Source organism: Heteronotia binoei, chromosome 1, assembly GCF_032191835.1.
Source record: "Heteronotia binoei isolate CCM8104 ecotype False Entrance Well chromosome 1, APGP_CSIRO_Hbin_v1, whole genome shotgun sequence".
Lineage (NCBI taxonomy): Eukaryota > Metazoa > Chordata > Lepidosauria > Squamata > Gekkonidae > Heteronotia > Heteronotia binoei.
In genome coordinates, this window is record NC_083223.1 from 101,675,573 (window position 1) to 101,702,917 (window position 27,345).

General features: G+C 43.8%; 1 protein-coding gene across 2 annotated transcripts in view; it reads right to left on the reverse strand.

Annotated features, from left to right (window-relative positions):
* LAMA4 (laminin subunit alpha 4) overlaps positions 1–26,951 on the reverse strand; it is a 145,951-nt gene extending 119,000 nt beyond the window's left edge. Inside the window, exon 1 of one of the 2 annotated variants that reach the window (XM_060238312.1) lies at positions 26,159–26,951. In XM_060238312.1, coding sequence (XP_060094295.1) covers positions 26,159–26,359 — 201 coding nt within the window. In that variant the 5' untranslated portion in view covers positions 26,360–26,951. The remainder of the gene's footprint in view (positions 1–26,158) is intronic. The other variant, XM_060238307.1, reaches the window with a different exon arrangement.
* Positions 26,952–27,345: the final 394 nt, after the last annotated feature.

A 27,345-nucleotide genomic window follows, 5' to 3' on the forward strand; every position in this document is an offset into this window, starting at 1 on the left:
ATTTTATTTATTATTAGATTTGTGAATTGCTCAATCCCTGCTGCTGCAGGGCTCTGGGCGACATATAATAGCAACAAAAATACAAAAAATAAAACAATTACAATAATAATACCATAATTTTAAATGACAGATGGCAAACTCTAATGAATTCAGTTTCAGGCTGCTGGCCACTTTGTGGGCAGGAGGGAAGAAGGCAGGGGTAGAATTCTAGCCGAAGCTCCTTTGCATATTAGGCCACACCCCCTGATGTAGCCAATCCTCCTGGAGCTTACAGGGCTCTTTTTTTTTGTAAGCTCCTGGAGGATTGGCTATATCAGGAGTGTGTGGCCTAATATGCAAAGGAGCTCCTGCTAGAATTCCACCTGTGGAAGAAGGTGAGGTAAATGTAGAGTGCAGAAGAGGGTGCCAGCCAAGATGGAAACTATGGCTGTCCTCAACTAAAAGTCTGGCAGACCATCTCCACCTTGCAGGTCCTGCAGAATTGCAAAATGTTCCACAGGGTCCTGATGGCATTTGGCAGAGTTCCACCAGGTCTGGGCCAAGACCAAAAAGGTTCTGGCCAAGGGCAGCCTTGAGTCTGGGAACTTCCAGCAGATTACTGTCCAAGGAGTGGAATGTTCTCCTGGAGACATACTGGAGGAGATGGTTCTGTAGACACACCAGTCGCTGATTGCTCAAGATCCTAAAGGTCAATACCAAAATCTTGATCTTGATTTAGTACCCCACTGGAAGCCAGTTTAGTTGTTGCAACACTGGAGTATGTGGGCCATCCATGACATTTCCTTCAGGACATTGCCTTCAGGACATTCTGGATCAGTTGGAGCTTCCAGGTCAGTCTCAAGGGCAGATCAGTGTTGAGAAAGTTACATTAGTCTACCCCAAAGGTGACCATTGCATGGATTAACATGGCTAGGGCAGGGCATGACAGGAAAGGGGTCAATTGCCAAGCCTGGTGCAGATAGAAAAATGCCAGCCTTATGATAAATCGTATGATAAATTTATCATACGGCCTGTGCAACAGTGTGGTTGAAGGACTGGGTCATGTTAGAGGACACTCGTTTGTTAACAATCGAGGGTGTCGATTTACAAGCTGGCTGGCACACCAATCTGTGGTATGTTCAAAAGCCCCAAACTTATTTTCAAAGACATTTGGTGGGTAAAGCCTTACTGAAAACATGGATGAAGATAAAAAGGAAAATTTATGATAAGACACCTAGGTGGATATCTCCGGTGGAGGCCATTATGCGCCCGCAATTGTGGTCTCCGGAGAAAACATTGAGATACACCGATATCTTAGACGAAAATGATAGAATGAGAAAGAAAGAGGACTTAGAAGCCAGAGGGTTTTCTCCAGATTGGTGGACGATGATCCAAGTCGCAGCCAAGTTTAATGCGGATAAAAACCAGGGATTTACAAAACCAAATTTTGACTTTGATACAATAATAACAGCAAGAACTGGTAAAATGATTAAGAAAGTTTATAGTTACTTTCTTCATATAAAACTTGAGGAGGAGACTGTTAAACACGTTATGATAAAATGGGCCAAGAATTTTGAGTGTAGTATCACGTTAGAACAATGGGAAATTCTATGGAGGAATAATTTTAAGATTATAAAGCCAGTCAATTTGCGAGAGAATTTTATAAAGCTTTTTTTATAGATGGCATATTACCCCGATCGTACTTAATAAAATTAACAAAGCGATTTCGCCCATTTGCTGGAAATGCGAAGTAACGGCAGGAACTTATTATCACCTTTGGTGGTCTTGCAATGTGTCTAAAAAATACTGGAAGGAAATTCATAAAATCTTAGTTGAGATACTGAAGGTAAACTTCTCTCTCAAACCAGAATTTATGTTATTATCATTAGTTAGAGGCACGGTACCACGGGAGGATGAATTTATCTCAATATATATTGTAACGGTTGCTAGAATTTTATTTGCCCAGTACTGGAAATCCAAAGTTATTCCTGACAGAGAAGAAATATCTCAAAAATTTTTAAATGTGGTGGAAATGGACATATTAGCAAATATTATCAAGGGAAACACGAAGGAGAAAGCAATAGGAAGATGGGAAAAGGTCTATTTATGGTTAGAAAATAATTAAAATGAATTGAGGATTCGATTGTATTATTTACTGTTATTAAGTTCTAAGTTATAGCACTTTAAAGTGTGAAATGGTAAGATAATAGTTGAATTCGGTTTTTCCACAGTCTCACCCCATCTGGAAATTTAGGTGGAAGCGGCAAGTTGCCAGTAATGTTGTTTGAATGTCTAGTCTACTATTGTTATGGATGTTTTGTTTGCCTTGAATTTTTTTTTTATAGAATTGTAAGATAAGTTGGAATAAATAAAAGGTAAAATGTAAAAGAAAAAAAAAAAAGAAAAAAAAGAAAAATGCCAGCCTGTCAGTATGAGTGATTTGGGCCTCCATATTCAAGGAAGCATCCAAGATAACTCCCAAACTTTTAATGGATTGCGTTGGTGTCAGTGGCACCCCATTAAGAGTGGGCAACATATGCTCCAATCTGGAATCCCCACCCCCACCTCCAGAACCTCCATCTTGGTTGGATTCAATTTCATCCTGCTGTTTCAGCCACCCAACTACAGCCTCCAATCTTGTGGCCAAATTCTGTGGTGCGGTATCCAGGTGGCTATCCAATAACCAATACAGCTGGGTGTCATTGACGTACTGGTGACATCCAAGCCTGAATCTCTGGGGTTAGAACTTGCTGAGACTGAGAGGGGAAAAGATCTTGATATCATAGCAGATAGCTTAATGAAAGTGTCAGCCCAGTGTGCTGCAGCAGTGAAAAAGTGAAATTCTATGTTCGGGATTATTCGGAAAGGGATTGAAATTAAAATGATCAATAATATCCTTACATAGATCTATGGTGCAGTCTCATTTGGAATACCGTGTGCTGCTCTGGTCACCGTATCTCAAAAAGGGCATTGCAGAGTTAGAAAAAGTACAGAAGAGGGCAACTAGATGATAAGGGGATTGGAGTACCTCCCTTTGAGGAAAATCTGAAGAGGCTGAGGATAGGGTTGCCAAGTACAATTCAAGAAATATCTGGGGACTTTGGGGATGGAGCCAGGAGACTTTGGGGGTGAGGCTAGGAGACATTGGGGATGGAGCCATAAGCAAGGTTGGAACAAGTACAATTGAATTCCAAAGGGAGTTCTGGCCATCACATTGAAAGCGACTGCACACCTTTTCAATGCCTTCCCTCCATTAGAAATAATGAAGGATAGGGGCACTTTTTTGGGGGGCTCATAAAATTGCCCCCCCCTGGTTCAATCCTTTTGAAACTTGGAGGGTGTTTTGAGGAAAGGCATCAGATGCTATGCTGCAAATTTGGTGCCTCTACCTCAAAGAACACCCCGCCCCCCCCAGAGCCCCAAACATCCATGGATAAATTTCCCATTATTCCCTATGACAGGTATGTCCAACAAGTAGATCGCAATCTACTAGTAGATTGCAGAGGGGTCAGAGCCCCACTTGATCTCATGGTTCGCTGAACAGGTGTTTGGGTTTTTTAAATAATTGTTTGGTGTGGTGGTATTTTATTATTGGTGCCAGTATGATGAATTCTTATTTTTACTTTTAGAACTGCATGTGTGGTTTTGGCATCATCCAGAGGTCTTCAGTTCCTGTTGATCTTTAATACTTTGGGACAGTGACTGTTTTGGACCAGATTGAGCCAATGTTAACTTAGCACCCCAGCCACCCCAGTATAACAAAGATGAGTGTTCCAAAGAAGAGCAAAACCTACCACTTTCATGATGAATGGGAAATGGAATACTTCTTCATGGTGAAAGACAAATGTTGTCTACTTTGTAACGCCGCTGTATCCTTGCCCCAAAAGGGTAATCTGGAGCGTCATTATAAGGCTCTGCATAGCAGTTTGATGCTGATTTTCCACCCAAAAGTGAAATTCGTAAACTGAAGCTCAAAGAACTTAAATCTAAATTGGCTGCACATCAACAGTTGATGGCAAAGCCAAGGTCACATTCAGTCAATGCAGCCATGGCATCCTTCAAGGTCAGCAACCTGATCACAAAGAAATGCAAACCTTTCAATGAAGGAGAATTTGTAAAAGATTGTTTTCTTGAAGCAGCAGACAATCTTTTTGAAGGATTTGAGAATAAGAAAGAAATCATATCTGCTGTTCAAGATGTACAATTGTCAAGAAACACCGTTGTGTGGTGAATAGAAAAGATGTGTGGAGACACAACTGAACAATTGTTGGAGGATGTTTCAGTTTGTGTTGCTTTCTCACTCTAACTGGATGAATCTACAGACATAAGAGACATCGCCCAGTTACTAGTCTTTATCCGGATGGTTTTTGAAGACTTCAGTGTTAAAGAAGAACTCCTTGGAATGATTTTTTTAAAAGGAAGAACTACCGGTCAGAAAACATTCAGCTCTTTCTATTCTTTTGTGACAAAGTGTAATCTTCCATTGCATAAACTTGTTTCCATCACTACTGATGGAGCAAGAGCAATGACAGGTGAGGTTAACAGTTTCATAGGCCTCTGTAGATAGCATGACAACTTTCCAGATTTCCTTTCTTACCACTACATCATTCACCAGCAAGTTTTGGCAAGCAAGAGACTCAATACAAAGACTGTCATGGACATCACTTTCAAAACTGTAAATTCAGTTCATGGAAGATCACTTCAAAGACGGCTTTTCAATCTTACTCTTGATGAAGGGGCAGTGGAAATCATTTTGCACACAGATATAAGGTGGCGAAGTAGGCACAAATTTCTGCAAAGATTTTGTGATTTGCTGAATGAAATAAGAAGGTTTTTGGAGGAGAGGGGAGATGACAAAGCAGTTGGAAGATGAAGAGTGGTTATGTGATCTGGCATTTCTCGCAGACTTTACAGGCAGACTAAGTGATATGAACATTGAACTACAAGGTAAAAAAAATGCATTGGCGAGATGATGAGTACAGTTTCATCCTACAAGAGCAAATTTGAGTTAATGATGACTGACCTTGCAAACAACACTTTTGATCATTTTCCTAATACTCAGGACCATCTGGGACAATATCCAAATTTTGTTTTTCAGAACGAGAAGTATGTGACAGAAATCTGCTCTGTTATCCAGGAATTCGAAAAAAGATTCTGTGACTTCCAAAGAATTGAAAAAGTTGTGGAGTACTTATACCCATTCAAAGCAGATATGAATGTTAAGGAAACTGCAGCTGCTATCAGTAAAAACTACTCATTGAACAAGGCATCTCTTGAAAACAAAATATAACCCTTAAAAATGACATTTTTCTCAACACCCGTACTAAGCAAGAATTGTTTCGGAAGCTAGTGCCTAGAGACAAATTTCTCAGCTTGAGAAGATGCAGTGAAGCATCACTCCTGTTTCAGTTCAACTTATTTGTGTGAATCTGCGTTTTTCCATCTGAAAATGACAAAGAGAACACAGCGTTCCAACATGACAGATGAACATTTCCAGAATTCCCTGAGACTGGCCCTCACGCAATATTCACTCAACTTCAAAAAGCTGGTGGATGAAATGCAGGCTCAGACATCTCACTAATAAGCAAGAGCGAAGTTTTAAAGATTGCGCAAGATCAGCCTGGATCAATACTTGACCTACATTTAACACAAATTACTCAATACAAGTTAAAGAAAGTTATTAAGTGTTAAAGAAAGTTATAACAATAAAAATTTAAGAAAAACTGTTTGCAGTTCTTTCCGGATCTTTTCTCTCTGTTTTATTTTTGCTTATTTTGCTTACTAGTAAATGACAGAAGGTGCATTGTAAATGGGGAGGGGGGCAGTGGAAACCAACTTTTGTGGGTTAAAATCAAATTCAAAACTAATTTGAAACTTAATTTTCATGGTGGTAGATCATCAGTACTTTTGTCCGGAAAAAATGGATCACGACCTGTTCGAAGTTGGACATGCCTGCCCTATGAGAATCGTTCTCCATAGGGAATAACAGAGTGCCCAGTAGACATTTCCCTCCCCCACAGCTTTCTAAAGTGGGAAGAGGTCCTCCAAACTGGGGAATCCCCTGCCCCCACCTGGGGATTGGCAACCCTCCCTCCTTCTCTCTCTCTCTCTCTCTCTCTCTCTCTCTCTCACACACACACACACACACACTTACTGGGTGTGGTTACTTGCTCTGAAAATGAAAGCAAAACAAATGGAAGCTGCTGCTGACCCTTCCTCATGAAGTGCTTCCTGCTCAACTTTAAAGGCACACAAACAACAGAAACACACATATTTTAAAATGGGACCTGTTTGCAGGTTTCTAAACCTGCTGGAGCTCTAAAGGAATATGGTGGCTGTGGGGGCGAGGCTTCTCCCTGCTGGCCAGCTGGCTGGGGGTGGGGGGGAAGCCCGTAAAACCGGGGGATCCCCCACTGGGATCTGGGGATTGGGAAGCCTAGTTGAGGATTAGGCATCTTCATGGAGGACAGGTCTATCACTTGCTCTTAGCCTTGGTGACTAAAGGGAACCTCCATGTTCAAAGGCAGTAAACCTGTAACCAGGTCCAGGAGGCAATATCAGGAAAAGGCCTCAGCCCCAATGCCCTTTGTTGGCCCTCCAGAGGAACTGGTTGTCCACTGGGTGTGACAACATGCTGGACTACATGGACCACTGGTCTGATCCAGCAGGTGTCTTCTTCTGTTCTAATGCTGGCTGCAGTATTCTTCTGGCATTTTGCTTTTAATTCTCCTTCAATATATACACTTCATATAAGAATATATATTTTTATTTTGGTGATTACTAGGGAATTATGTTAAAGATTAGCTGTTCGAGTTACATGATGTAACTAATTTAATTTATTTCTTCTGCTTTCAGCGGCTACTCTCACAATGACCTCAAGTGCAATGAAGCACCTTAAGTCTTCTAAAGAAGGCGGCCGGAATCTCTCGTAAAAGTCAAGCACTGAAATGTGACCCACACAGCAATGACTTATTACAGAACAATGGCAGTGAAGTGGCCTGTGTGCTGTTATGGTCTGCTAGCAATGGGAAGGCCCAATTATGTGAGGTCAAGCATTAACTCAGTCTTTACTTTCTCACAGGTCTATTTCTGGCAATTCACATTGTTATTTATGGGTTACCTTTCAGTGCTGCCTCTACTGAATGTTTTCCTTGTTGATGAAAGGGATCACAATGCCATTTAGCTTTGCAAACCTCCTGACTACTGCTGACGCAATGAAATGGTTAGTGATTGACTCATCAGAGAGAAAACTCTAATTTTTCCTTTGGGAACTTTCTATTAAATTGGTGTCTACTAACTTCCTTTTAGCCCCTCCCCTTTTTGCTCTTTGGTAGATAATTGCATTGGATTCACAAATGAAACTGGTTCTTTATGCATGAAGGCTGACCCACAACATGCACATTGATGGTGCTGTAAATGATTACTGTTTTACAATCACAGTGCGGTATGAAGGAACATGAAACAGCTACAGCGCTTGCAAACTCACCAAGGACTGTAGAGAAAAAGAGAACAGCCTGTGGCAATTGAGATATTTTTGCTGGAGATGAGATTGAAGAGAGACTTACAGTGCATTCCTAAACAAAGAGCTAGATTTGAGCCCAGTAGAACCCCAAAGACCAACAATCTTTTTGGGGGTATAAGCTTTTGAGAGTCAACTATCTGGGGACTCAAAGAGGCTTCCATTGTTCTTCTCTCCTCTATTTTCTATTTTTCTCCTTTATTTTATCATCACAGCATATCTGCGAGGCAGTCTTTGAGTGAAGTGTGTGTGAGAATTCAGCAAGCTTCCATGGCAGAGGGTAGATTCGACAGTGGGTCTCCCTGATCCTTGTCTGATATTCTAACCACTATACCACACTGGCTTTCATAAACCACCCAGAGAAGGAAAAGAGCTGGTTCTTTACCATATCATATTTCTAATGAAATCTGATTTATAATCAGTACAATGGTTAGATGAAGTGGTCAGTTAATAAATTATACATATGGGCGTTGGATTTATTACAGGCCCAAAGAAACCAGAGGGAGTGTAGCCACTAGCTTAATTAAGAAGTATCAGATACCCATTAATTCTAGAACTAAACCCCCCCTCCCTACACTATTTAACTTCATATTGCTGTTGGTAAAACTGATGCCATGGAAAATGAGAGGCTGAGGACTGGAGATGAATGTGAATGCAGCCAGCCATGGCTGAATGTTTTGAGAAGAATGAAGCTTGAGAAACTCCTAGAGCATGCAGTTGATTTTGAAGGAAACTGATGCTGCTCCAAAGACTAGCACTATGTGCATGTGTCTGCCTGCCTTCTCCTCCATGTTTATTATTGCTCAAGAATGCAAAAGGCAAGTATCATATTCTTTTTTTTCTAAGAAAAATGATCCTACAAAAGGATGTTTCTGAGATTCATACCGTTTAGGAAACCAAGGAATGCAAAATAATACGTTGCTTTTGCCCTGACCTAGATGGCTTAGGTTAGTCAGATCTTAGAAGCTAAGCAGGGTCATTCCTGGTTAGTACTTAGATGGGAGATTACCAAGGAAGTCCAGGACTGCTATTTAGAGAGGCAATAGCAAACCACCTCTGAATGTCTCTTGACATTCTGTGAGGTTGCCATAAATTAGCTGTGGCTTTATTCGAATGAGGCATGTTTCTGTGAGTTATTCTTGCATCTAAAGTCTGTATCCTGATTATCAGATGTGTCACAATTACTGTGTGCTGTTGGGGCAGAGGAGCATTAATGCTGTTTTTAAAACAAAATGTCTTAACTCCTACAGTGGTTCAATCTAGTTGCACTTAATTTTGAAAGCCTCTTCTTTTCCACATGGTTACACCCTCTTCCCACCCAACTGCAAAACAAAATACCATTCAGCAGCAGAGCCTGATTTGGAGATGGAGCTGATTCCAGTATAAACATTTCTCAGTGAGGCGTTCTTCAGAAAAGTGCACACTCATATTTTCCATATACAGTGGGAAAGACAAAGCCTTTTGCTTAAAAGGCATTCTTTCCCACAAAGGCAAAAAGACTGTGGAAGCCTGCAAGCTTTTGAGGATATAAATCACTTCTGGCAGAACTCATAATCATAAAACAGGTCATGTGTTTCAATGCCCCCTCCCCATTTCTCCCCAAACCTACAATGTTTGGCACTGATGATAATCTCTTACCCCCCCCCCCTCAGATGTTGTTCTAATTAATATGTACTGCAGGGTGTTTTTGCTCACATTATTCAGAGGATACAGTGAATACACAATGACAGTTGGGCAGTTTGTATTTAATTAAACATCCTGTTCCCTGGATACTGAAACACAGTTTTGTGAAATAACAGAAACTACTTTTAAAAAGACTGACATCTGCAATCAATCAATATGTTTATGATAATTACAGTAGCCCTGTGACTTGGCTGCTTTCAAATCAATATGTGGAATCTGAGTCTCCTTGGCACCCTTGGTTTATCCTTGTCTTTCAAGTTACCCTTTGCCACCAACAATATTTAGACCCATCTGTCTCTAGTTTCCTATATTACATTTTCCTGAGCCTGCCTTCTTGGTGTAGAATACTTCTGTAAACATTACAATGTATCCTTCCGATACTTTCACAGAGGAAAGAAAGTGCTTGTCTATTGTCCTTTGTTGGGGATCCACCGACCCTGATGTTGGCATCCCTGGGGCAGAAGCAGCTGTAGAAGCCACCTGCTCACTTGGGCAACCACACTCGCAGGTTGGGAGCCAACTACTACCAGAGGTGTGCTTGCCACATCTGGAGACAGATGGCAAAGCCAAGTGAATGGGAAAGCCCACCAATCAGCTGGGTGAAGGAATCATAATTTTGGCGACCAGAAGCAGAAGGAAGCTGAGGATCACATTGGTCTAGTTGCTATGGTCATGGGGGAGGTGGGCCTGGAAGTGCCAAGACACAAAGGAACAAGGAAGAGGGACAGGATCTGCATGCCCCATGAGGGACTAATTAAACTTTCTCCAGCTAAGGCTAAGGTAGTGGTCCCTGTCAGCTTCTGGAACCCCAGCCACCAAAAGAAAGGAAGGCCCCTTACTGAAGCCAGAACAGCATTGCCAGCTCTGGGTTAAGAAATACCTGGAGATTTGGAGGTGGGGCCTGTGGAAGGCAGGGTTTGGGGAGGGGAGAGACATCAATGGGGTACAATGCCATGGCATCCACCCTCCAAAGTGGCCATTTTCTCCAGATGAAGTGGTCTCTGTCATTTGGAGATCAGTTGTAATCCCTAGAGATCTCCATCCATCACCTGGAAGTTTACAACCCTAGGTCAGAAGGACTGGCAGGGTGTGGAGGGTGAGGAAAATCAGGGTGAAGAAACAGAGGTATATGGGAAAACCTGGATGGGAAGCTGATGGAACTGCTGCCCCATGGGCAGACCTCTATCCAGTACAGCTTTATTTTCCATCATGTTCTTGATTGGCCAGGACCAGTTGCATGACTAGTGGATTGCTGTCCCTCAAAGAGGGCAATCCTAAGCACAAATCCTTCCATCTAAGCCTGCTCAGTGAGCTTTGACTGGACTGTGTGACTGGACTGGACTCAGTGAGCTTTGACTGGACTGCAGTAACTCTGTTTTAGGCTTGCCAATTCCCAGGTCCCAGCAGGGGTTCTCCAGCTTTCCCAGGCTTCTTCCCGCTCCCAGTCAGCTGGCTGGCGGGGGAAACCCTGCCCCCACAGCCACCATGTGCCTTTTCACCTCCAGAGGCTTCCTCTTGGGATGGTGTGTCTGTGTCTTTTAAGGCTGAATGGGAGGGAGGCAGAATGACATGGCTGCTCCCAGTGCCTTGGAAAGCAGCCCAGACCCTCCGTTGGTTGCACAATCTTTTCAGAGGTTGTTTGCACAGGAAAGGTAAACTTGAACCTTTGGTTGCTCTGTGTTACTTTGAAGAAGCTGGAAATTCAGCAGCTCGTGAGTAGAGATGCCAATCCCCAGCTTTAGAGTCGTCAGAAAAGGGAGGGGAGGGAAATGTCTGCTGGGCACTTCATTATTCCCTATGGAGATTGATTCTCATAGGATATAATGGAGAATTGATCTGGGGGTATCTGGGGCTCTGGAGGGGCTGTTTTTGAGATAAAGGCACCAAATTTGCAGCATAGCATCTGACGACTCTCTTCAAAATGCTCTCCAAGTTTCAAAAGGATTGGACCAGGGGGTCTAATTCTATGAGCCCTGAAAGAAGGTGCCTCTATCCTTCATTATTTCTAATGTAGGGAAGGCATTTAAAAGGTGTGCAGTCCCTTTTAATGTGATGGCCAGAACTCCCTTTGGAGTTCAGTTGTGCTTGTCACAACTTTGCTTATGGCTCCACCCACAATGTCTCCTGGCTCCACCCCCAAAGTCCCCAGATATTTCTTGAATTGGACTTGGCAACCCTACTCTGTTTAAGTTAATTAGCTACACTGTGAATCAGCTGCTGCTGCTGTTTCAGTTCTTGCTCTCAGCCACCTTTGGTATGTATGCAGTAATGACTGCCTGTATGATGACATTGTATTCACTACATGATCTCCTGCGCTCCTAAGGAACTCTATTTTCTAGCTGCCAATACAGCCAATACAGATATTTACTAACTAGTTCCAACACACCCCAGTTTGGCTCATGCCATGCTTGCCAGTCCTGAGCAAAGAGCTGTTTGGATGTGCCCAAATGAATATGGATGTTGCCTGTTTGAGTGATTATGACTGTTTTCATATACTAGTAGATTTCCTTACCACCACTGCTGCTCCCTTGCTACCAATTTTTAGAAGGCCACATACTGAAAAACAGGGCTTTTTTCGGTAGCAGGAACTCCTTTGCATATTAGGCCACACCCCTTGATGTAGCCAATCCTCCAAGAGCTTACAGTAGGCCCTGTAAGAAGAGCCCTGTAAGCTCTTGGAGCATTGGCTACATCATGGGTACTTGGCCTAATATGCAAATGAGTTCCTGTTACAAGAAAAAAACCTGCTGAAAAGAAATAAATATCCAGTTTAAGATTTTTTTCAGTTCTGACTTAGTACTTTGTGTGCCTTCATCACTGTCTGCCCATGAACCCAGCTAATCTCACAGTCATTTTTGTGATTACTTTGTCAATAGATACTGTTGGCTGCTCAGACAGAAAAAGCAGGCAATGCAATCTAGTTGATGCTGGTCATTCAAAGGAGGCATTTGACTGTGCAGGAGCCAAGAGCGGACAAACTGCTAGTGATTTCATTCTTTATACAAGTCAGTCAGTTTAATGGCTAGCATGACTTCCCCTGCCTTGGTAAATTAGTTCTTCACCTGGGCAAAAGCAGGTACAAGCTGCAACAAACAAATGAACAGCTATTGTGCAGGCACAAAGCTGCTTATCACAGTACTGCACTCATACCAAGCAAACTTCACCAGGGAACATTGAGACAAGCTGGTTGCCTTGTATGTTAGTGACTTTGAACAAGTTTCAGAACTGTGTTGGTCTGTGTAGTACAGTTAGAGTCAAGTCCAGTGGTTAGAGTCAAGTCCAGGGATGAACAAGATTTTGGGGGGGGGGGGATAAGCTTTCAAGAGTAAAAGCTCCCTTAGAGCTTGAACAAGATATGTTTGCTTGACAATCATGTCCATATCAAAATTTAGATGGCTTGTACTTACTATAATAAAATAGCTATCCTCTTTTGGCTGAGATCATGCTGTGAAGAAGAAAATCACCCTAAGCAATGGGATAACTGGCATCCAGACAGCACCAGATTGGTATGTGTGTATGAGTATGTGTGTGTGGGGAGGGGGGGGAAATGGCTGAGTAAAAAATACTTTGCACTGGGGTACTGAAGTAGTCTTCAGTGCAGATCTGTTTTTGGAGATTTTAAAGCAAGTGTTCAGGAACCCTACTGGGTATGCACACCTCACCATGCTTTGTTTAAAAGTGCCTGGGGAACAAAGACAGAATCAATGTTAGCTGCTCGGGCTCCTGGTCAGGGAAGGGCAGCATTAGAGATATGGAAGACACTGCTGCCCCCAGATTCTACTAACTGAGGTCTCTGCTTCATTGCAGAGCCATACCAATAGTTAATTCATATTCATTAAGAGTTTGAGGGCTTTTTTAAATAGAAAAAGCCCAGCACGAACTCATTGCGCAGTGAGTCACCCGAGATTGCGCAGTGAGTCACCCGAGTTCGCCAGCCGGCCACATAGTCATCATAAGATCATCCCAATGACCCTCCTACCTAGCTGTCTACTCCTTGACAACCCCCCCCCCTTTCTACCACTTTACCACTTTAAAAGAACAGGCTCCATATGGATATCAGCACGCCCGAAGATAAAGACATAGACACAGGAAATAAGAACATTACACCTTATAGACATCGGCACTTTAAAATCATTGCACTTTACTCAATTTACTCATTGCACTTTAAATCATTGCCCTTTACTCAATTGTTTACATCCCCTGTATTAATCCCCCACCCCAGCAGATCTAAACTGCCAGTTTAATGATATGATTGGTTATGGTTTTATAGGCTATTTAAATTAGAGGTGATTATTGGCTAAAGTGAAAGTTGATGAGCGGTAAGTTAATTAGGGTTGAATTTATTGGGAGGGTTTTATAATTAACGAGCTTTGGAATGAAAAATTGATTGGTGGCAAATTAATTAAGGAAGGATATTTATCGGGAGGGTTTTTACAATTAATGAGCTTTTAGATTAAATTAATTTGATTTTAGCTAATAAATTGAGAAGTTTAGATAGGAGTTAATTAAATAGCTATATAGTAATTGGCAGATTAAATTAATTTATATAAATAGTTAGATCAGCTGGAAGGAGGGGTGAGGAGGAGAGGGTAGCTTTAACGGTTCCATCGGACTAGGGAATATTAACAAGAAATGACTGGCCTAGGGATTCCAGTACTCCTGGGGAGGGGAAGATATGACGGTGGGACGAGGCAGAATTACAAGGGAAGGAGATCGAGACATAATAGTGCTCGACCCCCTTCCAGTCTCCGTCCCATCCCGACGGTGACAGGTAGTAGGGCCAGGCTAAATCACTCGCCTCCGTCACTGGTGTTATGCAATGCCAGGTCCATCAATAATAAGACTTCTGTCCTGCGGGAGTTTCTGTCCGAGCAGGACATGGACCTGGCTTGCGTGACCGAGACCTGGGTGCGTGAGGGAGAGACGGTGGCTCTCTCCCAGACCGTTCCCCCGGGATACTCGGTCTTCCACCAGTCACGGACTAGCGGGCAGGGGGGGAGGGGTGGCACTTCTCTTACGAGAGGCTTACTCCTTTAGGGCTCTTCCGGCTCCAGAGATTCCAGGCATAGAATGTGTTGGCCTGATGTGGGATGTTGGGGAGGGGTTGGCGATCTGGCTGGTGTACCAACCGCCTAACGCACCGGCTGGCGCCTTACCGTCCCTGGTGGAGGCCGCGGCGGGCTGGGCGTTGGAGCACCCAAGGCTTTTGGTCTTGGGTGACTTCAATGTCCATGCTGACGACGCGGCCTCCAGCCAGGCGACGGGCCTGGTGTCATCCATGGCGACACTGGGACTCTCCCAGGTTGTTACAATGCCCAGTCATCAGGCGGGACACATGTTGGACCTGGTCTTTGCGGCCGGAATATTAGTGACTGATATTGCAATGGAAGCAGTGCCATGGTCAGATCACTTTGCCCTTAAGGCTCATATGGGGGTGTCACCCAAAACCTGTTTAGGCGGAGAGCGCATTTTAGCTCACCCGCGGAGCCTGATGGACCCGGAACGGTTCCTAACGGCTCTACGGGACACCTGGCCCACTGGCGATTCCCTGGATGATCTGGTAGAGTCCTGGAACGATGGTCTCTCCAGGGCCATCGAGGAGGTCGCACCCAAGCGCCCTCTGTGCCCCCGCTCGAAGCCATCGCCCTGGTTCAACCGGGAGCTGCGGCAACAAAAGCGGGGACTCAGACGACTGGAGAGGCAATGGCGGCGTACTCGAGACGAAGTGACCCGAACATCTTATAGAGAGAGTTTGAAGGCCTATGAGATGGCAATCAAAGCCGCAAAGAAAGCGTTCTTTGTGGCTAAGATTGCGTCCGCAACTTCGCGCCCGGCACAATTGTTCGACATAATTAGAGGACTTACAACACTGCCGCAAGGCAGACTAAATTCTATTGAATTGGAAATAGGCTGCGAGGCTTTTGCGAAATTTTTTGTGGATAAAATCGCGTCACTCCGCCCCGACCCTCCTGCCAATTTTGAGACAGTTAGCGAAATCGAGGCTCCGAGCCTGTCTTCGGATTATACTCTGGATGGCTTTAGCCCCCTCAGCCTGGAGGAAGTTGACAGGATACTCTTATCTGCTCGCCCAACAACTTGCAAATTGGACCCATGCCCTTCCTGGCTTATTAAATCTTGCCAGGGTGATCTTAGATATCCTATACGGGATATCATAAATAGATCCCTGATGGAAGGGCACTTTCCAACGCCGCTCAAAGAAGCTGTGGTCCGCCCCCTCTTAAAGAAACCATCTTTAGATCCGGCCCAATTGGCACACTATCGGCCGGTCTCAAATTTGCCCTTTTGGGACAAACTTATTGAGAGGGCAGTGGCGATGCAGCTACAGACTTTCCTGGAGGATGCTTCCGTCCTTGACCCATTTCAGTCCGGCTTTCGCCCGGGACATGGGATGGAGATGGTGTTGGTTGCCCTAGTGGATGACCTTCAACGGCATCTGGATCGGGGCGGCTTGGCGGTGCTGATGTTGTTAGACCTGTCGGCTGCGTTCGACACGGTCGACCATCGGCTGCTGAAGGGTTGCCTCGCCGACGCGGGGATTCAGGGGTTGGCCTTACAGTGGCTTTCCTCTTTCCTGGAAGGTCGGGGACAAAGGGTCGCAGTTGGGGGGGGAGCTATCCCGGAGGTGCACACTCGATTGTGGTGTGCCCCAAGGGGCGGTTCTCTCCCCGATGTTATTTAACATCTATATGCGGCCTCTTGCCCAGATTGCCCGAAGGTACGGGCTGGGATGTCACCAGTACGCTGATGACACCCAGCTCTATCTACTGATGGATGGCCAGCCGGTCTGCGCCCCAGAAAATCTAGATCGGGCATTACATGCCGTGGCTGAGTGGCTCAGACTGAGCGAGCTGAAGCTTAATCCTGCGAAGACAGAGGTCCTTTGCCTGGGTCACCGCGGCCTGGGAGGGGGAATCCCCCTACCAGCCTTTGACGGTGCGCCGCTGATAGCGGCGGACAGGGTCAGGAGCTTGGCGGTGCTATTGGAGCCTTCCTTAAAGATGGAGGCTCAGATAGCAGCCGCTGCCAAGTCCGCATTCTTTCATCTTAGGCGGGCAAGACAGTTGGCCCCCTTCCTGGAGCGCGATGACCTAGCAACAGTGATCCATGCCATGGTCAGCTCGAGGTTGGACTACTGTAATGCCCTCTACATGGGGCTGCCCTTGTCCCGAACCCGGAAATTGCAGCTGGTGCAGAATGCCGCGGCCCGGCTGTTACTGGGTCTCCCAAAGTGGGGACACATTCAGCCGGGTCTTCGGACCCTGCACTGGCTTCCAGTGATATACCGAGTCCGGTACAAGGTGCTGGTTATTACCTTTAAAGCCCTATATGGCTTGGGACCTGTCTACCTGAAGGACCGTCTCTCCCCACACGTTCCCCAGAGAGTACTGAGGTCGGGAACACAAAATCTCCTTACTATCCCTGGGCCAAAAGAAGCCCGCTTGAAAGCCACCAGAGAAAGGGCCTTCTCTGTTATGGCCCCTACATGGTGGAATCAGCTGCCGGAGGAGGTGAGGGCCTTGCGGGACCTTGTTCAGTTTCGCAGGGCCTGTAAGACGACCCTCTTCCGGCTAGCTTATACCTAGCTTGAGAATTTAATGCAACTTGCCAGTTTTCCTCTTTTATATCTAGAATATTTATTAATTTTTAAGGTTTTATCTGTTTTAAATGTTTAATTCTTTCATATTTAAATATTGTTTAATTTTTTATGCTGGATTTACTGTTGGAAGTCGCCCTGAGCCACTTGTGGGAAGGGCGGGATATAAATTCTAAATAAATAAATAAATAAATAAAAATATTAGGCCACACTAGGGTTGCCAAGTCCAATTCAAGAAATATCTGGGGACCTTGGGGGTGGAGCCAGGAGACTTTGGGGGTGGAGCCAGGAGACATTAGGGGTGGAGCCAAGATTAAGGCTGTGACAAGCATAATTGAACTCCAAAGGGAGTTTGGGCCATCACATTTAAAGGGACGGCACACCTTTTCAATTCCTTCCTTCCATAGGAAATAATGGACAGGGGCACCTTCTTTTGGGGCTCACAGAATTGGACCCCCTGGTCCAATCTTTTTGAAACTTGGAGGGTGTTTTGGGGAAAGGTACTAGATGCTATACTGAAAATTTGGTGCCTCTACCCCCCCAAACAGCCCCCCCAGATACCCACGGATCAATTCTCTATGATTTTCTATGGGAATAAATCTCCATAGGGAATAATAGAGTTCCCAGAAGACATTTCCCTCCCCTCCCCCCGCTTTTTGATGACCCTGAAGCGGGGGGAGGGCCTCCAAACCGGGGGATCCCCTGCCCCCACCTGGGGATTGGCAACCCTAGGCCACACCCCCTGATGTCACCATTGTTTCACACAGGGCTTTTTTTGTAGAAAAAGCCCAGCAGGAGAATATTTGCATATTAGCCCCCCCTGCCCCCCCCCCCCCCGATACCAAGCCAGCTGGAACTGCCCTGATTAGAGTTCTAAATTGGATGGCAAATACTATGCATGTTCTTGCAGACTTCTGCCTGGGAACATGTTCTTCACATCTAATGATGACAGTCATCTTTAGATCATTTTGTTTTGCCAGCTGATTTCATTTGTTTCCCATGATTTAACAGGTTTAAGGCTGGCTGCTTGTAAATCAGCAGATGATTTTCATTAAAACTTTGATGAGTGTCATAAGTTGCATTTGCAAAATCTGCAGTATAACTTCCTCTCTACACAAAGAGATTTTCCCAGGAGAAAAATAAAATCAACAAAATTAATGTAAAATACTGATTGGATTTTTTAATGTATCCATTAAGACAGACAAACAACTCATTGGTTGTGGCTACATAAAATTCCAGGGCCCTTTTTCTGTTCCGTAACTCCCAAGAATCTAAAACTAGTATCATTAATCACTAGTATCATTATGAGGAAATCATGGGGTTCCCAATATAATTTCCCCCATGTCATGTTTATTCAAGGAAGAAAGTGACTTCTGGGGAGAATCAGCAGGATGTCAAGGGTTTTTAGTGCTCTCCCAACATATTTTGGTAAATCTCCCCTACTATGGTTGCCTTAAAAGTATTCCCCTAGTTATTTTACAAAAAAAGAAGTGAGGTTTATAATTACTGAAGTGGTTAAGGACTCCTCTCTCCAGTGTGCAGATTCTCCCTGATAAATGCCTCCATCCATGTATTTTCCATTATCCCATCAAAGCCTACTGAAATAACGTCTAGTCTGTTCCTTAGTATTTAGGTTTCCATAAAACTGATTCCAAAGAGTCACAGTGCATATGGTTCTAGTTGCCATGTCTTCAGGTTTGAGCCCAGTTTTCCAGGTTTGGATCTTCTCCCATGCATCTCTGGAGTTAAATGAGTGGTGGCAGAGATACAGCAGCAGCCATAATAGAAGCAGGGCTTTTTTCTTTTTTTTGTAGCAGGAACTGCTTTGCATATTAAGCCACACATCCCTGATGTAGTCAATCCTCCAAGAGCTTACAGGGCTCTTAGTACAGGGCCTACTGTAAGCTCCAGGAGGATTGGCTACAGGAGTTCCTGCTACAAAAAATGCCCTGAATAGAAGTATTATTATGTGAGCATATTCATGAGCATACAGTATGCATGCATAAAAGTAGCAGAGGAGAGATAGGGTTGCCAGGTTCGCCTCAGGACATATCTTGGGACTTTGAGGGTGGAGCCAAGAGACATTTGGGGTGGAGCTAGAAGCAAGGTTGTGACAAGCATGATTGAACTCTGAAGGGAGTTCTGGCCATCACATTTAAAGGGACCACACTTCTTTTAAATGGCTTCCCTTCATTGGAAATAATGGAGGATGGGGGCACCTTCTATGGGGGCTCACAGAATTGGACCCCCTGATTCAACTTCTGTGAAACTTGGGAATTTTTTGAGGAGAGGCACCAAATGCTATACTGAAAGCTTGGTGCCTCTACCTCAAAAAATAGCCCCCCAGAACCCCATAAACCCACAGATTGATTCTCTATTATACCTTATGAGGACCAGTTTCCCTAGGGTATAATGGAGTGTCCAGCAGAAATTTAACCCCCCCACACTTTCCGATAACCCTGAAGCGGAAGGGGGGGAAGGTCTCCAAACCAGGGGATCCCTTGTCCCCAACTGGAGATTGGCAACCCTAGGAGAGCTTGTCCTTGCTGCTTCTTGTGTAGGGTTAGGCTGACATAATTTGAACAGTTTTGTTTCTTTTTAAAATGGCAAGAATGATCACTGTTGGATTAGAAACAAATATAAAACATAAATTAATGTAAGAAATATGTTCCTCTTTAAAAAAAAAAGAAAAGAAATATGCTCCTCTGCCTCCTACAGTTGTCAACTTTGGGTTGGGAAATTCCTGGAGATTGGGAGGGGCTGGAGCCTGGGGAGAGCAGAATTAGGGAAAGGAAGAGATCTAGGGTTGCCAAGTCCAATTAAAGAAAAATCTGGGGACTTTGGGGGCGGAGCCAGGAGACTTTGGGGGTGGAGCAGGGAGACATTGGGGTGGACCCAGAAACAAGGGTGTGACAAGCATAATTGAACTCCATGGGAGTTCTGGCCATCACATTTAAAGGGACAGCACACCTTTTAAAATGCCTTTCTTCCATAAGAAATAATTAAGGATAGGGGCACCATCTTTTGGGGCTCATAGAATTGGACCCTCTGGTCCAATCGTTTTGAAACTTGGGAATATTTTGGGGAGAGGCACTAGATGCTATACTAAAAATTTGGTGCCTCTACCTCAAAAAATAGCCCCCCCAGAGCCCCCAATACCCACGGATCAATTCCCTATTATTCCCTATGGGAATCGTTCTCCATAGGGAATAATAGAGTGCCCAGTAGACATTTCCCTCCCCCCCACGCTTTCTAAAGGGGCGGGAGGGCCTCCAAACCAGGGAATCCCCTGCCCCCTCCCTCTCTCTCACACACAAATACTTACTAGATTTTCTTCCTGCAGAACTTTCCTTGCTGTGAAAATGAAAGCAAAAGAAAGGGAGGGGCTGTTCTTCATGGAAACTATTGCTGACCCTTTCCAATGAAGCCCTTCCTGTTTCCTGCACAGCCTTAAAGTCACACATTTTACAAACGGATCAGTTTGCAGGTTTCTAAACCTGCAGGAGCTCTACAACTGCATGATGCCTACACACATGTTCTCCCCCGCCCCCCGCTTCTGGATTTTTGGAGACCGGGGGAGGAGGCCACAAATTCGGGAGTCCCCTGCCAGGGCAGGGGGGTTGGAAAGCCTAAAGAGATCTAAGCAGGGTATAATGCTGTGGTCCATCCTCCAAAGCAGGGAAATCTCTGTCATGCGAAGATCAGGTGTAATTCTGGGAGATCCCCAGGTCCCATCTGGATACTGGCAACTGTACTCTACAGTTTGTCTCAGGGCTTTTTTGGGGCAGGGATGCATAGGAACGCAGTTTCGGCTGGCTTGGCATCAGGGGATGTGGCCTAATATGCAAATGAGTTCCTGCTGGGCCTTTTCTGGTATTTCTTCTTATCTTGAGCAGGCTTATACTTTCAAAAGAATGAAAGTATGACATGTCCTAGCTAACAAAATTATACACTGTTTTAAAATTTAAATACAAGTTATCATGTTTCCAATGTGTTGTTTATGTCCAAAGAATTTGATGGGAAAACTGCAGTCATTCATCTGCCCTGATTAAACGCTTGTGTATGTTTGCAGTATGCATTCCCCCGCTATATAATGCTACGTTGTCCTAGTGGCAGTCTACTTTGGAACATTTTGTGAACTGATTATGTGGTTCTCATGAAACCACTTGCTATAACTCCAGGCACTGGTGAGTATGACTAATGCTCTGTGTCTCCTTGGAGAAGTAAGAGGCCCAAGTCAATATTTGGACTATGAAATAAATCAAGGAGGATATTATAGGAAAGTTCACTCTGATTTCTAAGTAAAAAAAAAATCCATTAAATGAGCTGCTTTATGAACTTCATTTACAGAGAAATCCATTTTTAATAAACTGAATGGCTTAGCTGTGTGCCCTGGAAAAAGCACACAGGTGTGGCCAGCTGGGGAAGTGACACCTAGCATTTTTCTCTCAGTGTGTGGGCTCCCTTTCCTTCTTTGCTGCGAAAAGAACAGCATTTGATTCCTTTGGCCAGAGGGTTGTGGCCCATGCAGAGATGCTGATGCACTTTCCACTTGCTGCCCCAGAGCCATGGTGCAGCAGATAAAAGATGCTTTGGAGGCTGCAGGACCGGATCTACATTTTTTTGAGGGGGGCAAAATTAAAAAATGATGTCCCCTTATGGGCCATTCTATCTTATGGTCCCATAGAATACAATAGACTCCATACCCAATTTGGCATCCCCCTCCGTCGGCACCCAGAGCAAGTACCCCCCTCTGCCCCCCCCCCCCCCCCCCCCAGATCTGGCCCTGGGAGGCTGCAGCATTACACTAGCTGCTTGGTAGAAAGACATGCATTTTATTTGAAGTACCCAACTGGAAACATGGCTAACTGCTCATAAGACATGCCCTTAGCTTGCAAATGCTTCAACAGGTCAAACTTTAATGTCTTTACCAGTGAGTGTGGAGATGTCTTTGAGGCATGGGGTTGCATTCCTCAAGGTAGTTGGCTGGCAATCCCCCTGAATTACAACTGGTCTACAAATGACAGATATTAGTTCCCCTTTGGGGAAAAAATGGCTGCTTTGACATTTGATTTCTATGGAATTACACCCTGCTGAAGTCCCTACCTTTCACAAACCCCACCCTCACCAGACTCCACTCCCCAAATCTCCAGTAATTTCCCAACCCAGAGCTGGCATCTAATTCAAGAATTATCTGGCGGACTTTGGGGGTGGAGCCAGAAGCAAGGTTGTGAAAAGCATGATTGAATTCAAAAAGGAGTGCTGGTCATCATGTGTAAAGAGACCACACACCTTTTAAATGCCTTCCCAGCACTGGAAATAATGAAGGATAGGGGGACCTTATTTTGGAGCTCATAGAATTGGATCCCCTAGTCCAATCCTTTTGAAACATGGAGGGTGTTTTGAAGAGAGGCATCGAATGCTATGCTGAAAGTTTGGTGTCTCTGTCTCAAAAAACAGCCCCTCCAGAGCCCCAGATACCCACAGATAAGTTCTCCATTATACCATATGGGAATCGGTCTCCATAAGGAATAATGGAGTGCCCAGTAGACATTTTCCTCCCCGTCCCCGCTTTCTGATGACCCCAAAGTGGGGGGAGGGCCTTCAAATTGGGGGATCCCCTGCCCCCACCTAGGGATTGGCAACCCTAAACCCTAGTGAGGCAGCAGAAGGGAAGAACTTTTTCTAAGCCATGTTAGAAAAAGGCTCAACCATTTATTTGAAAGAACAGGCGATGACCATATTGCAACCTCATGCAGGCACTTTGTTCTGCACTAGACCTTTAATCCTGGTTCAGCTCTGTCCCCAAACTGCCATTCTACACTTGAATCATGAAATCACTGAATCATGCAGAAAAGGGCCACTAGAATGATTAAAGAGTTGGAACACTTTCCTTATGAAGAAAGGTTAAAACGCTTGGGGCTCTTAAGCTTGGAGAAATGTTGACTGCGGGGTGACATGATAGAGGTTTACAAGATTATGCATGGGATAGAGAAGGTAGAAAAATAAGTATTTTTCTTCCTTTCTCATAATACAAGAACTCGTGGACATCCAATGAAATTGCTGAGTGGTCAGGTTAGAACTGATAAAAGGAAGTACTTCTTCACCCAAAGGATGATTAACATGTGGAATTCACTGCCACAGGAGGTGGCGGTGGCTATAAGCATAGCCAGCTTCAAGAGGGGATTGGATAAGCATATGGAGCAGAGGTCCATCAGTGCTTATTAGCCATAGCATATTGCTGGAACTCTCTGTCTGGGGCAGAGATGCTCTGTATTCCTGGTACTTGTGGGGGGCACAGTAGGAGAGCTTCTAGCCCCACTGGTGGACCTCCTGATGGCACTTGGATTTTTTTTTTTGCCACTCTGTGTCACAGAGTGTTGGACTGGATGGGCCATTGGCTTGATCCCACATGGCTTCTTTTATGTTCTTATGTTAATCATAGAAACCAGGGCTTTTTTTGAGAAGGAACGCACTGGAATGCAGTTCTGGCTGGCTTGATGTCAGGAGTGTGTGGCCTAATATGCATATGAATCCCTGCTGGGCTTTTTCTACAAAACAAGCCTTGATAGAAACCAGCTTTATGATTCTGTGATTCTAGTGTAGAAAATAAGTTTGGGGAAAAAACTGAACCAGGATTAAAGGTCTAGTGTGGAATAAATTTCAAGAGGAGAGTTACACATGTATTTAAGTATTTCATTTTAAAATCAATGAAGTCTAAATCTCAGGTGAAATTGTTCCTGGTGTTTCTACTTTTCTGTGAAATAAAACACTTGTCTACATTATGAGGTAACTTTGGCTCTGTACCAACTTGAGCTTGATTTAGATTCTATATAGCCTGTCATGATGAAAATACATTTGAATCTGTGCATGTGCCATTAGAACAGTACATGTGTATATGTGGTTCAAGTTGTAATGCTTAAAAGAAGACTTAAAGTTCCTTACCAAATATATGAAGCATAAGCACATGCTTAACTTTCCCCTTCAAATTTGGATGGATTACGGCTATCCTCTTGATAGCTTTATGGGTTTGTTTAATTCATGTTGACTTGAGTAGTATAATATTACATTGCAGCAAGGAAACTTAGTTGGTCTTAAAGGCGCACTTGTCTACTGCTTTGTTCTGAGTGGTAAAATGTTTGTACTACACCCTAAAGTGGGGGTTCCAGGCCTGTCCTAGCAAGCAGTGGATGACTGCTGTCAGTGGCAGTGTGACATCACTTCTGGGAATAACCTCAAGTGATGTCGCACATCTCTAGGTGACATCTCTAGGAATTATTGGAAACTATGGTAAAACCATTTTCCCCTCCAGACTGCTCTTCCAGTTTTCACCAGAAATGACACCCACCATACTCTCTAGGAATCACCAAAAACTCTACAGATTTACTGCAGAATTTCCAATCATTCTTAGAGAGGTATGACATCATGTCCCAGTTTTCCTGGAAGTGATGTCACACCATTGGCAATAACAATTTTTAAAAGTCTTTTTTCTTTTCCCTGCTGGGTGCTGGAGTGCCAGCAGGTAAAGCTTGCTGGGTGGCAGGAAATGTCCTTGATGGATAAATTCAGCTTTATACCCAGATTCTTCTGTGGTCAGAAATAATTTTTTAAGAGTGATGTATATTTATCTCTCAAACATGACAGCACCAGTCATTCAAGCATGCTATTATATGTGAGGTTTCTGTGCTAAAATCTCTCTCATTTTCTAGTTTTATTGCCAAGGCCCAACTCTTTTCCTTTCTATTGACCTTCATTGTCTCAGTTTGCCTCCTACATTGCATCACACACATAGGAGATATTACTTTTCTTTCTTCTTAGCATTACTTTTTTCTCTCTGAATTATAATTTTTGTTTTAAAAGTATAGTTCAGTTCAATAGCAACCAAATCTAAACCAACCAGTCTGAAGAATCCATGATTTCAACAAAACCACTGTCAACAAGAAGCCTTCTGTAACTTTAGTATTACTGAATTTAACCTCATTATTTTCTGAAAACTGGAAACATATTCTGGCTTTCCCTTTAGGTATTTCCTCAGCAAGCAGAAGCTACTTCTCAGTAAATGTTTGAAGGGTTATCGTCATTAGGCTCCACCTTGTGATTTCATGTAGATTTAAAGCAGGAAATACAGGCCTAGATCCTGAATTCAATTATACACATAAAGCTTTCTCTGAAATAAACACATTGTGCTTGTAAGCCAAGAAGATGCTCCAGTAAGTGGCAGCCACTTCTTATTTAAATAATAGAGCCCAAAGCTTTTTTTTTTTAGAAAAAGCCCAGCAGGAATTCATTTGCATATTAGGCCACACCCCTGACACCACCATTGTTTCAGACAGGGCTTTCTGTAGAAAAAGTCCAGCAGGAACTTATTTATATGTTAGGGCACATGCCCCTGACTCCAAGCCAGCCGGAACTGTGTTCCTGCGCGTTCCTGCTTTAAAAAAAAAAAAGCTCTGATAGAGCCTGATATAGAGTCGTAAATGACTTGTACTGTCCATATAGAGCTTCTGCACATCTGAAGTTTGCAATTCACACTGGTGGTGCATGCAAACTGGATTTAGCTTCTCTTTGCATATACAGAATGCATCTCTTTCCACAGAAGTAAAATGGGAATGCTCCTGAGGTGTCAGTGTTCCTTGTGATTCCAAGGAATTGCAAAATGGAATGAAGATGCAAGAAAGATTACACACTAGTGATCTGAGAACAGATGGGTGTGCAGAGAATCCAGAACTGTCTTGTCACATACCCACAACTTTCTTTTAAGTGTCACGGGAGCAATTTGCACATGAGATGGTATCCCTAAGTGGTAGGGTCCCATTCCACAATTTCACATTGGATATGGATGAGACTTAATTCATTCCCACCTGAACACATCATTACAGTAAAACGTATGAAGATCCATAATAAACTTTTCACTCCTGGAGAAAAGACAACAACCCCAAACCAAAAAGCACACTATCCTGTTTCATATCCTTATTGGAAATATAAAGACCTGAAAAGTCTCAGTAAAAGAATGGTAGAGAGTTTTGAAAGCGTGAACTGACAAATGAACCTAGTTAAAATATTGCACTTTGATGGGCCTCTTTTGTTGTTCTTGCAAGAAATCAAAGCAAGCTAACATGATTTTGTAATACTGCTGCCTATTCAAAGCAAGCAGAAGGATATGTATATTTGGGTAAAAAAACTGAAGCATATTTTCTAGTCTTACTTTAAATGCCTTAAAATCCTCAGAATTCCACATTCACACCATGGAACATTCAAACGATTACATTAACTTTAACCAGATGGAGACATTAAAAAAATGGGATGAGAGAAAGAAGCATACACAAAGGGAGAAAGGTCAACAGACAGAAGAGTTACTGTACCTCTGCAGAAGGCAACCAACTCCCAATAGCTACAGTCTCTTGCTGCTCTCTGATAAGTGTGTCTTCTTGGCTACCGACCGCTGAGCTACCTTCAATGTCAAAATGAAAAACATTGCCCTCTGTTGAGGCAGAGCATAAGGAAAAATATTCCAGGAAGAAGAATATAGGAAAAACCAGGGGCCAGGCCAAGATCAAAGCCATCTCCTCCCCTTACATCCAGTAGTGATCTTGCAGCTTCTTAGTACTTGTTTTTACTTCTGCTTTAATCGACCCCCCCACTAGCTTAGTGGCGCCTCAGTTATTGTAACTTTCAGCTTTCCAGTTTCCAGATGTGCCACTTCTAAGGCAGTTTTAAAGCAGATCCTTATTAAAGGAGTGCCTTTGCACTCTTTCTCTCTCTCTCTTCCCTCCCTCCCTCTCCCTCCCTTGCTCTCTTTCTGAGCCTGTAGCTCCTCTTTCTCCCTAGAGGCTCCAGCTGAATAACATACAGATGGGCAGTGCTTAGCTAGAGAGTGTTAAAATGCAGATTGTATTCCAGGAAAAGCACCACGAACTGCACAGCCACCTTATCTTCACTCTGTCAGGATACAGTCTGCCTCTGTATTCAGAGTTCTGGCTTCCTTCAGGGTTTCCTTATCATCACTCCCTTTTCACCTTTTGACTTGAGTCCCACCCACGCAAACTTAGGTCATGTTCGTAGAAAAATCAGACTTTCCCACAACTGGGATCAGAGCTGTTTGAGACAGTCAGCTGTCATAATGATATTTAGCACCTTCAGTCACAGAAAATGCTGGATAAAACTTCACTAGCAGTCTCTGATCCAGGAGAACAGCAGGAAGAAGAGATTCTCTGTACTCCAAGAAGTGTCTTTTCTTTTAAGCAAGAAATGAAGTTGTCAAGAATCTCTAGACCCTACTTCGCAGAAATATGTGCCTTTTTAACAGATTTAATTAGCCTGACCAAATTTCATCAGACCCACCTCTTATCATCATGTCTGTCCATGAAAAAAGAATATCATTCAGTACAGTTTGGGAAAGTGACTTCATTACGCAAATGCATGAACTTTTATTTACAATGGACATCTTGTTTTCTTGTTCAAGAGATGCTTTGTGAGATCCTTAAAACAAGGCTCTTAGTGTATAGAAGGTTGCTGAGTATACTTTGAGCAGCCCCTGTATTTTTCTCAC